This window comes from Prunus dulcis, chromosome 8, assembly GCF_902201215.1.
Source record: "Prunus dulcis chromosome 8, ALMONDv2, whole genome shotgun sequence".
Taxonomy (NCBI): Eukaryota; Viridiplantae; Streptophyta; class Magnoliopsida; order Rosales; family Rosaceae; genus Prunus; species Prunus dulcis.
The window spans coordinates 16323384-16338714 of record NC_047657.1 but is presented as its reverse complement, the minus strand read 5'-3'; the positions used below and the strand labels follow the sequence as shown (position 1 = coordinate 16338714).

At 35.3% G+C, this 15331-nt stretch overlaps 1 protein-coding gene and 1 long non-coding RNA gene across 2 annotated transcripts; one reads left to right on the top strand and one right to left on the bottom strand.

Moving 5' to 3' along the window:
* The first annotated feature begins 1923 nt into the window (after window positions 1–1923).
* On the top strand, window positions 1924–4002 carry LOC117638614 (probable endo-1,3(4)-beta-glucanase ARB_01444). Its single transcript, XM_034373712.1, has one exon. It carries the CDS (start codon window positions 1924–1926, stop codon window positions 4000–4002), a length of 2079 nt encoding a protein of 692 aa, XP_034229603.1.
* A 1062-nt stretch (window positions 4003–5064) lies between these two features.
* Window positions 5065–7378, bottom strand: LOC117638810. The gene is made up of 2 exons (XR_004587310.1): window positions 7298–7378; window positions 5065–5364 (listed from the first exon to the last, which is right to left on the bottom strand). It is a non-coding gene; the product is annotated as an uncharacterized LOC117638810 (long non-coding RNA).
* Window positions 7379–15331: the final 7953 nt, after the last annotated feature.

Sequence of the window (15331 nt, the reverse complement as noted above, 5' to 3'; positions counted from 1 at the left end):
CAATAACCTGCACAATGCCAAGAATGAAAATGTAGGGGCAAGATTGAAACCATGGCCAGAGATTCGGTTGCTTTCAAACGACCGAAAACAAAACAAGTAGAGATAAAAACTGAAGGTGCACACCTCTCTTGTACCGGGACCAGTATTGACAGCACAATGGATGCAAACTTTTCCATCTTGAAATCCTACTTACTTCCAAAGTCATACCATCATCTTCGACATTCAACTCTAATTCAGGTGGTGATATCAAAGAGGCAAGATTATCCAATTCATCATACGATTGTTGAGCAACACCAACCTGCGAACTCAAAAGAGCTGAAATCCTAAGCTACTAAAAGCATGGACTAGAATATTTTGTACTGTAGGTAGCGGATCCTTGCCTGGCGCCATATACAACCTTGTTGTAACTCAGTATCCACAGGGATATCTACATTTAACTGTATGCTAACTCTGCCTGTTACACAGACAATAAAACTCCAGGATCAAAGAAGCACCAAAACAGCTTACTCTACATGAGAACTAATGTTGGGAAAGGAATTAGCAACGACTGGCAGACAGTTGTTTATCTGCATGATTGGCAAAATCATTTTTTTTTCTCTCTGGGTCCAGCATGTTGACTTGATGCCAATAATAAGATGCGTGGAAGCTAAGACAAACAACTATAACATTCCATCAATCTCTCCCCGATGTCCACCACCAGCACTGTTAAATCAGCCAAAAATATGAAGAAAAACATGGAGTTCGTGAGAAAGCAATTCAGCCATTCATTGTCACATAATCAGAACATGGAAAGTATACAAGAAAATTGGAATGATAAGGAAACTAGTTAGCAATGCACATTTTTGTCTTTATAATTCGAACCGGAAACAAAGTAGAGATAACAATCTTCCCCGCTGATAAGGGTCTTTGCAGGGATTCGACCCTAATGGGTCGGGTATGAAGGATAAAAAACGGGTATGGGGATGGGTGTGGGGAATTTTTTGGGTATGGTGTTCGAGGAGGGTATTTTAATCCCCGACCCAAACCCTTCCCGTTTAGAATATATATATATATATATATATTATAGTATATATAAATATGATATTAAAGTGACTGTGCCGACAAAATTTTATATTTTATATTATTATATTATATATTTATATGAATATTCTTAAGCCACACTACTTATATTAGCTAAGGTCTAGTCAATATGTAAACATTTTTATATTGTCTTATACGTATATATTATATATATATATTAATTAACTTGCCCTAATCTTTTTTTTTTTTTTTTTCTTTCAACAAAGTAGTTTTATATTGGTTTTTTCTTCGAAGAATAGGGAGGGTAACAAACCCATTCCCCAACGAAGATGGGTATGGAAAATCCCCCGATATGAATATTGTGGCTATAAAAGCAGAGATGAGAGTAAAAAAAAAGCTTAACTGAAAAATGATGAGGATGAGAATGGCATACCCCCAACCCCAAATGCGAAAAGCATAAATCAAGCCGCAAATCATAAAACAATGCGATTTAACCCGTCAAATTTGTTTTTTAATTTTGTTCACGAAGTAAAACGAAACAGACCAAAAACAAAAACAAAACTATTCCCGGTATTTTCTCGACAACCAAACACAACGCAAAAGTCCGAAATCTTTGGTACCTGGGACGAAGGAATCGGCCTCTCTGTCTGAAGAAATTAGGAAGACAAAGAAAAATTCTCTCCTTCAATAGTGAGGAATATACAAAGATTACAACACTAGGAAACAAATCTCTAGTTATAACAGGACTAACAAAAAAAAGGAAAGTAAAAATACACCAGATAAAATTTTCAATTTCCTAGAGGAACCAGAGAAAAAAAAAACTTGCACAACTAGGAACATCTTGAAAAAATCTATAAATATGAGGCCAATTTTAGAGAGACTTCATCATCACAACAAGGCGCAATGGCAAACAACCTCACTTCGGCTTTCACTTTTGCTCTCATCCTCTGTGTTTCAGCTCTTTCACTAATTCCACACACCACCTCATTATCATCCTCATTCCAATTCCCTCCAACCCAATCCACAATCCTCCCTGACCCTTCAAGCTTCTTCTCTGCAAACCTCCTCTCCACCCCTCTTCCCACCAATTCTTTTTTTCAGAACTTTGCTCTCAACAATGGTGACAAACCAGAGTACTTCCACCCCTACAGCATCAACTCATCCTCCTCCTCTCTATCTATCTCCTACCCATCTCTCTCCTCCACCTCTGCTTTCATCTCCCAAACCTTTGTCCCTGACCTCACCATCTCCGCCTCCCAAACCAGCGCCAACTTAGCTACAGCAAATAACAGCGGCCGTGTAATCTCTGCCTTCACTGATCTCAGTGTCACCTTGGACTTTCCCTCCTCCAACCTTCGTTTCTTCCTCGCTCGAGGAAGCCCCTATGTCACCTGCAATGTGTCTAGCCCCACTGCGGTTTCTGTCTCAACCATTCACGGAATCCTCGAATCCTATTCGAGCAACTCAAAGACCAAGTTCACCGTCCAGCTTGACAACAATCAAACATGGATTATGTACACCTCCTCCCGAGCTGATTTGACTAGAAGCAGCCCATCAACCTTAACTTTTGATGGCTATTCTGGGAATATTCGGATTGCATTGGTGCCGGGTTCTGATCCAAAATACGTGGCAATCCTTGACCGGTTTAGTTCTGCTTACCCCGTTTCTGGTGAAGCTGTGTTCACAAAGCCATTCACTCTGGAATATAAATGGGAAAAGTATGGACGGGGAGATTTGCTTATGCTAGCTCATCCTCTCCATCTTCAGCTTCTGTCTAATGCTACTGTTTTGGAAGATTTCAAGTACAAGAGTATTGATGGCGATCTGGTTGGCATCGTTGGCGATTTGTGGGAGTTGAAATCTCATAATATATCAGTCACTTGGCATTCAGTAGGAGGTGTCAAACAAACCTCATACCCTGAAATTGTTTATGCGCTTCGTCGTGATGTTAAGGCTCTTAGTTCGACGCCAATAACAACTGAATCGTCATACTTTTATGGGAAATTGGTTGCCAGAGCAGCAAGGTTGGCTTTGATTGCTGAGGAGGTGAATTGTCTTGATGTGGTTCCAGCAATTAGGAAATACTTGGCGGACGCCATTGAGCCATGGTTGGATGGTAATTTAAGTGGGAATGGTTTTTTGTATGATCCTAAATGGGGTGGACTTGTCACCCAACAAGGATCAACTGATCGCGGTGCAGATTTTGGGTTTGGAGTTTATAATGATCACCATTATCATCTTGGATATTTTGTTTATGGTATTTCAGTGCTTGCAAAGATTGACCGTGCATGGGGGAGCAAGTACAAGCCTCAAGCTTACTCTCTTGCAGCAGATTTCATCAACATTGGCAACCGATCGAATTCAAACTATCTGCGGTTGAGATGCTTTGATCTGTACAAACTGCACTCATGGGCTGGAGGACTGACTGAATTTGGAGATGGAAGGGACCAAGAGAGCACAAGTGAGGCAGTGAATGCTTACTACTCAGCTGCATTGATGGGCTTAGCCTATGGAGACACCAATCTTTTCAATAGTGGATCAATGCTTACATCTCTGGAAATTCAAGCAGCTCAAATGTGGTGGCATGTAAGAGAAGGAGATACACTTTATGAGGAAAAGTTCACAAAGGAAAATAGGATTGTGGGAATTTTATGGGCAAACAAGAGAGACAGTGGACTTTGGTTTGCTCCTCCAGAGGCAAAAGAAATAAGGCTTGGAATTCAGTTGCTGCCCATATCCCCAATCACTGAGATCTTGTTCTCCGATGATGGCTATGCTAATGAAATTGTGGAATGGGCATTGCCAGCCCTGAGTAGAGAAGGAGTTGAGGAAGGATGGAAGGGCTTTGTCTATGCCTTGCAAGGGATTTATGATAAGGATGGTGCTTTGGAGAAGATTAAGAGCTTGAAGGGTTTTGATGATGGAAACTCTCTCACTAATCTCCTATGGTGGATTCATAGTAGGAACTTAGGTTCACAGTAGGATCTTTGACTTCATTTTCGTTGATTAGTTTTTAGGTTGTGTTTTTTCATTAATATTATTATTTTACTTGGTAGCATGCAAATTTAACAAATTCTTATGTATGTAACTTAACAAATCAATTACAAGTTCAATTTATAGCAATGGTCATGAACTATACATCCACCTCCTCCTCCTCTCTCTCTCTCTTACCCTTCTCGCTTTTCCAACTCTGCTTTAATATTCCAAATTTTCAAAGCTAACTTCACTATCCATATAGCTTTTCAATTCCTTTTCATGCCAAGAAAGATAAGCGTTCCAAATAACAAGCTACAATGTTTTGCTTAATCTGCTGTTCACACAGGAGAGACGTGCTCACAAGGAAGCATTATCTTTAAGTAAAAACAACCACTACTGTGTTTTCACAGCATGAAAAAAGAACTGAAGGAAAATGCCATTGTAAAGAAAAAGGCTATCTACTTTTATAATCTCATGTGCAAAAAGTTCTTTATCTTTTCCAGACACCTTCATAAGCAGTTTTCTCAAGTCCATGATTTTTATATAAATACGAATCTCTCCTGTAAACAGTATTGTCGAGTGTAATTGATCAATACTCGTTGAGTCTTCTTGAAAATCTCTCACACTTAATTATGGGTGGGCACGGTTCGATTTTGTTTGAACTAAGATCATGGAAGAAATCAAACTAAACTAAACCATACCACTCAAACTTAAGAAGAAAAATAGGAACAGCGAACAAATCTCTGTTTAAAGAGTATAGCTAGCAACTCTGAATATTCTAAGTTAAGCGATACATTGACCTGGGGAGGAACCAACCTGACACACAAACAATGGAAGTCCAAACTTGAGCTTGAAATGATTTCTATTTATGTTCATGCCCGATTTAAGCACTTCTGTAAATCATGAACATAAATTATGGTTAAGGACTAAAGTGGTAATCAGTATCTGAAAAGCACGCAAATCAGAATTGATATACATAAAGCACGCAAATCAGAATTGATATACATAAAGCACGCAAATCAGATGTAGAAAATCAGAACCGGATTAGAATGTTGAATGGCCAATAACTGAGTTGTTCAAATCTGTTGATCCAGTTGATGCTTAATTATGCAAATTTACAAGAGCGGTCCACATGTGATTTAAATAAACTTTCATACATACACAGTCCAGAATCTTTCCGTTTCCATCAAATACAATAATCCGGTGATGATTAGGGAGCTTATCCCTGGGAAGTATAATAGTAAATTCCTCAAAGAACAGAAATATGACTCCTTGATGATCTCAGATTGCTTCAACCAAGTGATTTTCAAGTTATTGAGTGGCTTGATATTCCCATCATCTTATCTTGCACATACAACTCCTCAACAACTGCACAAGGGCATTAACATGTATCGTGGAATAAGTATATGTATTTGAATATATGCATATGCCCCACATTAAAACTCATTGGACTCTATATATTCAGTCAACTGACATACTAAAAAACAATTAACAACAATAGAGGGGGGCGAGTAGTTTATCATGTTACTAGAGATCATGATCTTTCTCCCACCAAGTGTAACCAAGAAGTAGCAGAAGGGGGGGAGGCAGAAGAATCAACAGAGATATAAGACAACTACTGAAGTTTATCAAATACTTAAAACAGATCCCCCCAACCAAAGTATGATGCTTTATCATAAAATAGAGAGGGAATTTATAACCATAACTACTAAATTAAACTTTAGGACATCTACCGCCAAAAAAATCAGCACGCTACATAGACACTTAGCAAACCGTAAGAGGAAGTCTGACTATACAGATCCCTTTGCCTCACAGCCACAGTTTCTGTTGTACATTGTTTCTTCAATATTATTATTTTTCTTTTTGCGGAGGGCCAGAGTTGGGAGGGGGTGTCTGGTAATATCAAGTCATCAACACTTGATTGTTCAAAATCTCATGATAATATTAAGTCATCAACACTTATTTGTTGAAAATGCCATGATAATATTAAGTCATCAACACTTATCAGATGAAGAAACGTATTCTTATCTCGAATAAACTTTTAACAAATCTATAGAGGGATAACATGTGTGCGTTTTTTAAGAACTTTGAGGTCCATATCCTTCTCATGGTAAACCAGTGGACTCTCAGCTAAGCATTTTTGTAAGAGTGAAAGTGCTACAATTCACAAATACCACAGGGTCAGAAAAATTACAAAAGTAATTTCATGCATTTGTGTGTAGTGTACAGAACACACTACATAAGCAAGAGAACATATAAATACCAGAATAGTTTGTAAGAAGTTTCAGCTCATCTTAAGACGCATGCAAAGAAAAAGCATAAGATATGAGGTCCTCAGGAAGAAAAACAAAAAAAACAAAAAAAAAAAAAACAAAACAAAGGCTTATGAAATCAAAATTGTTACACCAGACCAGAACTAGAGATTCTATAAAGGAAAAGGATTCTTATGAAATAAAATCTCTGTCCCCATATATTTCACAAAAACAAAAACTAGATTTACTTAAGTTTCCCTCAAGAACCTTGTGGAGCAATATATTTCTTCTCAAGTATCGAACCATATATCCTCTACTTTCCGAAACTAGAACTTAAGAGTTTGAAATACATCTCAGTTATACAAGAACAAAGAATTACACCAAACATGGGAAAGCTTTTTAAAACACAAAATTAAGATACCAATATCACAGTGACTCAAAGCAATCTATCAATCAGAACCTGAAGGAACTAGGATGCTACTAACTAACTTGTAGACCTTGCAGCTTTTGGTGTTCTGGAACAAAAATGATATAGGTGACATTTTTTTAAATAGGGAACTTTCAAGGAGCCAAAACTAAGGAGGTCTCTAACCCTAATTGAGGGAAGACAACCTAAAGTGAAAGAACTAACACCACCAATCTCTTCGAACTAAATACATGCAACTGTATAGATGATAAATTAAATACATGTAAGAGCAACAAAAAATAATATAGATACCAATCTTAAAACTAATAGACCCCAGAGTTCATCTGAAAACTCACTTCTTGGTTTCATCAATTCAAACATTTTAAATTTAATTTTCTTTAATTAATTTCATGGCTCTGCCATTGCTGTGAGGAGTGTTACTGGGTAATCTTTCTTTAATTTCATGGTTCCAATAAATTATTGAATTTATATCACATAAAACATAGCCAAAATAACAACAAGAAGAAGGAAACCAAATCAAGACGAAATTGTATATTTGGAAAATAAAAATAAAAAGATACGATCTTTTAAACCAGTTAGATATAATAGGCACAAATTTGATAGTTTAGAAGCTAGTATTTACCTACTTTTGGACAAATTGGGACCATGGTAGTGCATTTCCCCTCTTGTTACTCATCTGACTGAGGTGCCATGGCGGCTGTGGAACCATAAGAGGGCTGGCGACGGCTATACTTTTTATAAATAAAAAAAATTAATCCTGGAATTTTCGCTATTTTTTGTTTTAAAAAATTTTCATAATATAAAATTAGTTTCTTTATTTTTTTGGCCTACTTCTTTAATTTATTATATGTAATTAAGTAATATCTTATCCTCTTTGAATTAATTTAATTGGTAATTATATTTTAATTACTATTTAATACAAAAAAAAATTAAAGAAAAAGTGCACCAAATAATTAATTTATGTTTATTAAGTGTTTTGTGAAATCGTTTGGGTGTCTTAATTAAATTTCTCCATCGCCCAAGAGGCCTCTCCGTTATTATTAGGCCATTACTCGAGTAACTATTGTACCCTTTCGATTTTTTACTTTTCCATAATTGTTATATGTATAAAGAGCTTGGTACTTTCACGTTTAATAATGTATTATATACGTCCGCACCTATTTCTCATGTTTAAATACAAGTATTTTTTACAAAAATTTCAATAAGGCACACAAAATTCATGTATTATATTCATACTCTCACATATTATTGAATAAAAATAATATATCTACATATTTTTTAAAAAGTACAGCCGCCTGACTACACTCAATTTTTCGTCAATTCTTTTCAAAAATAGTATAGCCGTGCGGCTCTACTTGTTTGCCATGTGGCGCGCATGGCGCCTAGGCTGGGCTATATCAGATTCTTTTTATTTTTTTCCGAGGAATAGTATAGCCGCCTGGCTATACGCTGTTTTCCCTCAATTCTTTTCAAAAATAGTATAGCCGTGCCGCTCTACCTGTTTGCCACGTGGTGCACCTGGCGCCTGGGCCAAGCTATTCCAGATTCTCTTTATTTTTTTTCCAAGGAATAGTATAGCCGGCTAGCTATACTCCGTTTTTCCTCAATTCTTTCCAAAAATAGTAAAGCCATGCGGCTCTACTTGTTTGCCACATGGCGCACATGGTGCCTGGGCCGGGCTATACCAGACTCTTTTTATTTTTTGTCAAGAAATAGTATAGCCGCGGCTCTACTCGTTTTACTTTTTTAAAAAAAAAAAAAAAGTATAGCTTCCCGACTTTGCCCTTTTGACACGTGCTACCTATGCTATGGGCTAGTCTTTTTATATTATAAATAATATAGCCGAGCGGCTATACTTTTTATAATAAAAAAAAATCAATCCTGGAATTTTCGCCCTTTTTTGTTTTAAAATTTTTTCATGATATAAAATTAGTTTTTTTAATTTTCTTTTTTTGGCCTACTTCTTTAATTTATTATATGTAATTAAGTAATATCTTATTCTTTTTGAATTACTTTAATTGGTAATTATATTTTAATTACGATTAAATACAAAAAAATTAAACAAAGTGCACAAAATAATTAATTTATGTTTATTAAGTGTTTTGTGAAATCATTTGGTTGTCCTAATTAAATTTCTCCATAGCCGAAGAGCCCTCTCCATTACTCTTAGGCCAAAACTTGAGTAACTATTGCCCCCTTTCAATTTTTTACTTTTCCATAATTGTTATACGTATAAATATCTTGGTACTTTCACGTTTAATAATGTATTATACACGTCCACATGTATTTCTTATCTTTAATACACGTATTTTTTTACTAAAATTTCAATACGGCACACAAAATTCAAGTACTATATTCATATTCTCACATATTATTGAATAAAAATAATATATATGTATATATATACATTTTTTTTAGTATAGCCGCAAGGCTATACTCAGTTTTCCCTTAATTGTTTTAAAAAATAGCATAGCCGTTCCGCTCTACTTGTTGCCACGTGGCGCACATGGCGCTTGGGCAGGGTTGTACCATTTTTTTTCCAAGAAATAGTATAGCCGTGTGGCTATACTCGTTTTACCTTCAAAAAAAATAGTATAGCCGCCCGGCTCTACCTTTTTGACACGTGGTACCTATGCTGTGGGACGGTCTTTTTATATTACAAATAGTATAGCCGCGCGTCTATACTCTTTAAAAATAAAAAAATTAATCTTGGAATTTTCTCCCTTTTTTTGTTTTAAAAAACTTTCATAAAATAAAATTAGTTTCTTGACCTACTTCTTTAGTTTATTATATGTAATTAAGTAATATCTTATCCTTTCTGAATTACTTTAATTGGTAATTATATCGTAATTACTATTTAATGCAAAAAAAATTAAAGAAAATGTGCACAAAATAATTAATTTCTATTTATTAAGTGTTTTGCGAAATCGTTTGGGTGTCATAATTAAATTTCTCCATCGCCCAAGACCCCTCTCCGTTACTATTAGGCCATTACTTGAGTAACTATTGTCCCCTTTCGATTTTTTACTTTTCCATAATTATTATACGTATAAAGATCTTGGTACTTTCACGTTTCACAATGTATTATACACGTCCGCACGTATTTATCATGTTTAATAAACGTATTTGTATTAAAATTTCAATAAGACACAAAAAATTCAAGTATTATATTCATATTCTCACATATTATTGAATTAAAATAATATATATATATATATATATATATATTTTAAAGTATAGCCGTACGGCTATACTCAGTTTTCCCTTAATTGTTTTGAAAAATAGTACAGCCGTTCGGCGATACTTGTTTGCCACGTGGCGCACATGGCGCCTGGGGCGGGCTGTACAGATTTTTTTTTTTTCAAGGAATAGTGTAGCCGTGCGGCTATACTCAGTTTTCTCTTAATTGCTTTTAAAAATAGTATAACCGTTCGGCTCTACTTGCTTGCCACGTGGCGCACATGGCGCCTGGGCCAGGCTGTACCAGATTTTTTTTTTTCAAGAAATAGTATAGCCGTGCGGCTATACTAAGTTTTCCCTTAATTGTTTTTAAAAATAGTATAGCCGCTCGGCTCTACTTGTTTGCCATGTGGCGCCTGGGCCGTGCTATACCAGATTCTTTTTTTTTTTTTTCCCAAGCAATAGTATAGGCTCGCGGCTATACTCGTTTTATCTTTTTAAAAAAATAGTACAGCCGGTCGGCTCTACCTCTTTGACACGTGGTACCTACTCCGTGGGCTGGGCTTTTTATATTTACAAATAGTATAGCCGGGCGGCTATACTCTTTAAAAATAAAAAAATTAATCCTGGAATTTTCTCCCTTTTTTTGTTTTAAAAAATTTTCATAATATAAAATTAGTTTCTTGACCTACTTCTTTAGTTTATTATATGGGATTAAGTAATATCTTATCCTTTTTGAATTGCTTTAATTGGTAATTATATCGTAATTACTATTTAATGCAAAAAAATTAAAGAAAGACCATGGCTCAAGTGCCGTAAGCCTTTGATTAGTTTTAAAAAATTAGTTTCTTTACTTATGTTCCATTGCCCAAGTGCCCTCTCCGTTACTATTAGTCCATTACACGAGTAACTATTGTCCCCTTTCGATTTTTTACTTTTCCATAATTATTATACGTATAAAGATCTTGGTATTTCACGTTTAACAATGTATTATACACGTCTGCATGTATTTCTCATGTTTAATACACGTATTTTTATTAAAATTTCAATAAGGCACACGAAATTCAAGTATTATATTCATATTCTCACATATTATTGAATAAAAATAATATATATACATATATATTTTTTAAAGTATAGCCGAACGGCTGTACTCAGTTTTCCCCTAATTCTTTTTAAAAATAGTATAGCCGTTCAGCTCTACTTGTTTGCCACGTGGCGCGCATGGCGCCTGGGCCGGGCTGTCCCAGACTTTTTTTTTTTTCAAGGAATAGTATAGCCGTGCGGCTATACTTAGTTTTCCCTTAATTGCTTTTAAAAATAGTACAGCCGTTCGGCTCTACTTGCTTGCCACGTGGGGCACATGGCGCTTGGGCCGGGTTGTACCAGATGCTTTTTATTTTTTTTCAAGAAATAGTATAGCCGTGCGGCTATACTCAGTTTTCCCTTAATAGTTTTTAAAAATAGTATAGCCGTTCGGCTCTACTTGTTTCCCACGTGGGGCACATGGCGCCTGGGCCGGGCTATACCAGATTCTTTTTTTTTTTTTTTTTTTTTCCAAGCAATAGTATAGCCGCGCGGCTATACTCGTGTTATCTTTTAAAAAAATAGTACAGCCGCCCGGCTGTACCTCTTTGACACGTGGTACCTGCTCTGTGGGCTGGGCTTTTTATATTTGGAAATAAATAGTATAGCCGCGCGGCTATACTTTTTAGAAATAAAAAAATTAATCCTGGAATTTTCTCCCTTTTTTTGTTTTAAAAAATTTTCATAATATAAAATTAGTTTCTTGACCTACTTCTTTAGTTTATTATATGTGATTAAGTAATATCTTATCCTTTTTGAATTGCTTTAATTGGTAATTATATCGTAATTACTATTTAATGCAAAAAAATTAAAGAAAGACCATGGCTCAAGTGCCGTAAGTCTTTGATTAGTTTTAAAAAATTAGTTTCTTTTCTTATGTTCCATTGCCCAAGTGCCCTCTCCGTTACTATTAGGCCATTACACGAGTAACTATTGTCCCCTTTCGATTTTTTACTTTTCCATAATTATTATACGTATAAAGATCTTGGTACTTTCGTGTTTAACAATGTATTATACACGTCCGCACGTATTTCTCATGTTTAATACACTATTTTTATTAAAATTTCAATAAGGGACACGAAATTCAAGTATTATATTCATATTCTCACATATTATTGAATAAAAATAATATATATACATATATATATATATTTTTTTTTAAAGTATAGCCGCAAGGCTATACTCAGTTTTCCCCTAATTCTTTTTAAAAATAGTGTAGCCGTTCGGCTCTACTTGTTTGCCACGTGGCGCGCACGGGCTGAACCAGATTTTTTTTTTTCTTTCAAGGAATAGTATAGCCGTGCGGCTATACTCAGTTTTCCTTTAATTGCTTTTTAAAAATAGAGTAGCCGTTCGGCTCTACTTGCTTGCCACGTGGCGCACATGGCGCCTGGGCCGGGCTGTACCAGATCCTTTTTTTTTTTTTTTTTTAAAGAAATAGTATAGCCGTGCGGCTATACTCATTTTTCCCTTAATTGCTTTTAAAAATAGTATAGCCGTTCGGCTCTACTTGTTTGCCACGTGGCGCACATGGCGCCTGGGCCGGGCTATACCAGATTCTCTTTTTTTTTTTTTTTTTTTCCAAACAATAGTATAGCCGCGCGGCTATACTCGTGTTATCTTTTAAAAAAATAGTACAGCCGCCCGGCTGTACCTCTTTGACACGTGGTACCTGCTCTGTGGGCTGGGCTTTTTATATTTACAAATAGTATAGCCGCGCGGCTATACTTTTTAGAAATAAAAAAATTAATCCTGGAATTTTCTCCCTTTTTTTGTTTTAAAAAATTTTCATAATATAAAATTAGTTTCTTGACCTACTTCTTTAGTTTATTATATGTGATTAAGTAATATCTTATCCTTTTTGAATTGCTTTAATTGGTAATTATATCGTAATTACTATTTAATGCAAAAAAATTAAAGAAAGACCATGGCTCAAGTGCCGTAAGTCTTTGATTAGTTTTAAAAAATTAGTTTCTTTACTTATGTTCCATTGCCCAAGTGCCCTCTCCGTTACTATTAGGCCATTACACGAGTAACTATTGTCCCCTTTCGATTTTTTACTTTTCCATAATTATTATACGTATAAAGATCTTGGTACTTTCGCGTTTAACAATGTATTATACACGTCCGCACGTATTTCTCATGTTTAATACACTATTTTTATTAAAATTTCAATAAGGGACACGAAATTCAAGTATTATATTCATATTCTCACATATTATTGAATAAAAATAATATATATACATATATATATATATATATTTTTTTTTAAAGTATAGCCGCAAGGCTATACTCAGTTTTCCCCTAGTTCTTTTTAAAAATAGTGTAGCCGTTCGGCTCTACTTGTTTGCCACGTGGCGCGCACGGGCTGAACCAGATTTTTTTTTTTTCTTTCAAGGAATAGTATAGCCGTGCGGCTATACTCAGTTTTCCTTTAATTGCTTTTTAAAAATAGAGTAGCCGTTCGGCTCTACTTGCTTGCCACGTGGCGCACATGGCGCCTGGGCCGGGCTGTACCAGATCCTTTTTTTTTTTTTTTTTAAAGAAATAGTATAGCCGGGCGGCTATACTCATTTTTCCCTTAATTGCTTTTAAAAATAGTATAGCCGTTCGGCTCTACTTTTTTGCCACGTGGCGCACATGGCGCCTGGGCCGGGCTATACCAGATTCTCTTTTTTTTTTTTTTTTTTTCCAAACAATAGTATAGCCGCGCGGCTATACTCGTGTTATCTTTTAAAAAAATAGTACAGCCGCCCGGCTGTACCTCTTTGACACGTGGTGCCTGCTCTGTGGGCTGGGCTTTTTATATTTACAAATAGTATAGCCGCGCGGCTATACTTTTTAGAAATAAAAAAATTAATCCTGGAATTTTCTCCCTTTTTTTGTTTTGAAAAATTTTCATAATATAAAATTAGTTTCTTGACCTACTTCTTTAGTTTATTATATGTGATTAAGTAATATCTTATCCTTTTTGAATTGCTTTAATTGGTAATTATATCGTAATTACTATTTAATGCAAAAAATTAAAGAAAGACCATGGCTCAAGTGCCGTAAGTCTTTGATTAGTTTTAAAAAATTAGTTTCTTTACTTATGTTCCATTGCCCAAGTGCCCTCTCCGTTACTATTAGGCCATTACTCGAGTAACTATTGTCCCCTTTCGATTTTTTACTTTTCCATAATTATTATACGTATAAAGATCTTGGTACTTTCGCGTTTAACAATGTATTATACACGTCTGCACGTATTTCTCATGTTTAATACACTATTTTTATTAAAATTTCAATAAGGGACACGAAATTCAAGTATTATATTCATATTCTCACATATTATTGAATAAAAATAATATATATACATATATATATATATATATATATATTTTTTTTAAAGTATAGCCGCAAGGCTATACTCAGTTTTCCCCTAATTCTTTTTAAAAATAGTGTAGCCGTTCGGCTCTACTTGTTTGCCACGTGGCGCGCACGGGCTGAACCAGATTTTTTTTTTCTTTCAAGGAATAGTATAGCCGTGCGGCTATACTCAGTTTTCCTTTAATTGCTTTTTAAAAATAGAGTAGCCGTTCGGCTCTACTTGCTTGCCACGTGGCGCACATGGCGCCTGGGCCGGGCTGTACCAGATCCTTTTTTTTTTTTTTTTTTTAAAAAAATAGTATAGCCGGGGGGCTATACTCTTTTTTCCCTTAATTGCTTTTAAAAATAGTATAGCCGTTCGGCTCTACTTGTTTGCCACGTGGCGCACATGGCCCCTGGGCCGGGCTATACCAGATTCTCTTTTTTTTTTTTGGTTTTTCCAAACAATAGTATAGTCACACAAGCTATATACTGTTATCTTTTTGAATAGTACAAAATACCGCCCTAACAGACCTCTTTGACACGCGGAACCGCCGTCTGTGGCCTGGGCTTTTTATATTTACAAATAGTATAGCCCATGGCGACTATACTTTTAGAAAAAAAAAAATTAATCTGGAATTTTCTCCCTTTTTTTTTGTTTTAAAAATTTTCATAATATAAAATTAGTTTCTTGACCTACTTCTTGAGTTTATTATATGTGATTAAGTAATATCTTATCCTTTTTGAATTGCTTTAATTGGTAATTATATCGTAATTACTATTTAATGCAAAAAATTAAAGAAAGACCATGGCTCAAGTGCCGTAAGTCTTTGATTAGTTTTAAAAAATTAGTTTCTTTACTTATGTTCCATTGCCCAAGTGCCCTCTCCGTTACTATTAGGCCATTACACGAGTAACTATTGTCCCCTTTCTATTTTTTACTTTTCCATAATTATTATACGTATAAAGATCTTGGTACTTTCGCGTTTAACAATGTATTATACACGTCCACACGTATTTCTCATGTTTAATACACTATTTTTAT

Bases quoted from the DNA above. Each gene is read 5' to 3' on its own strand.
- LOC117638614 (XM_034373712.1), top strand. From the start codon at position 1,924: ATGGCAAACAACCTCACTTCGGCTTTCACTTTTGCTCTCATCCTCTGT.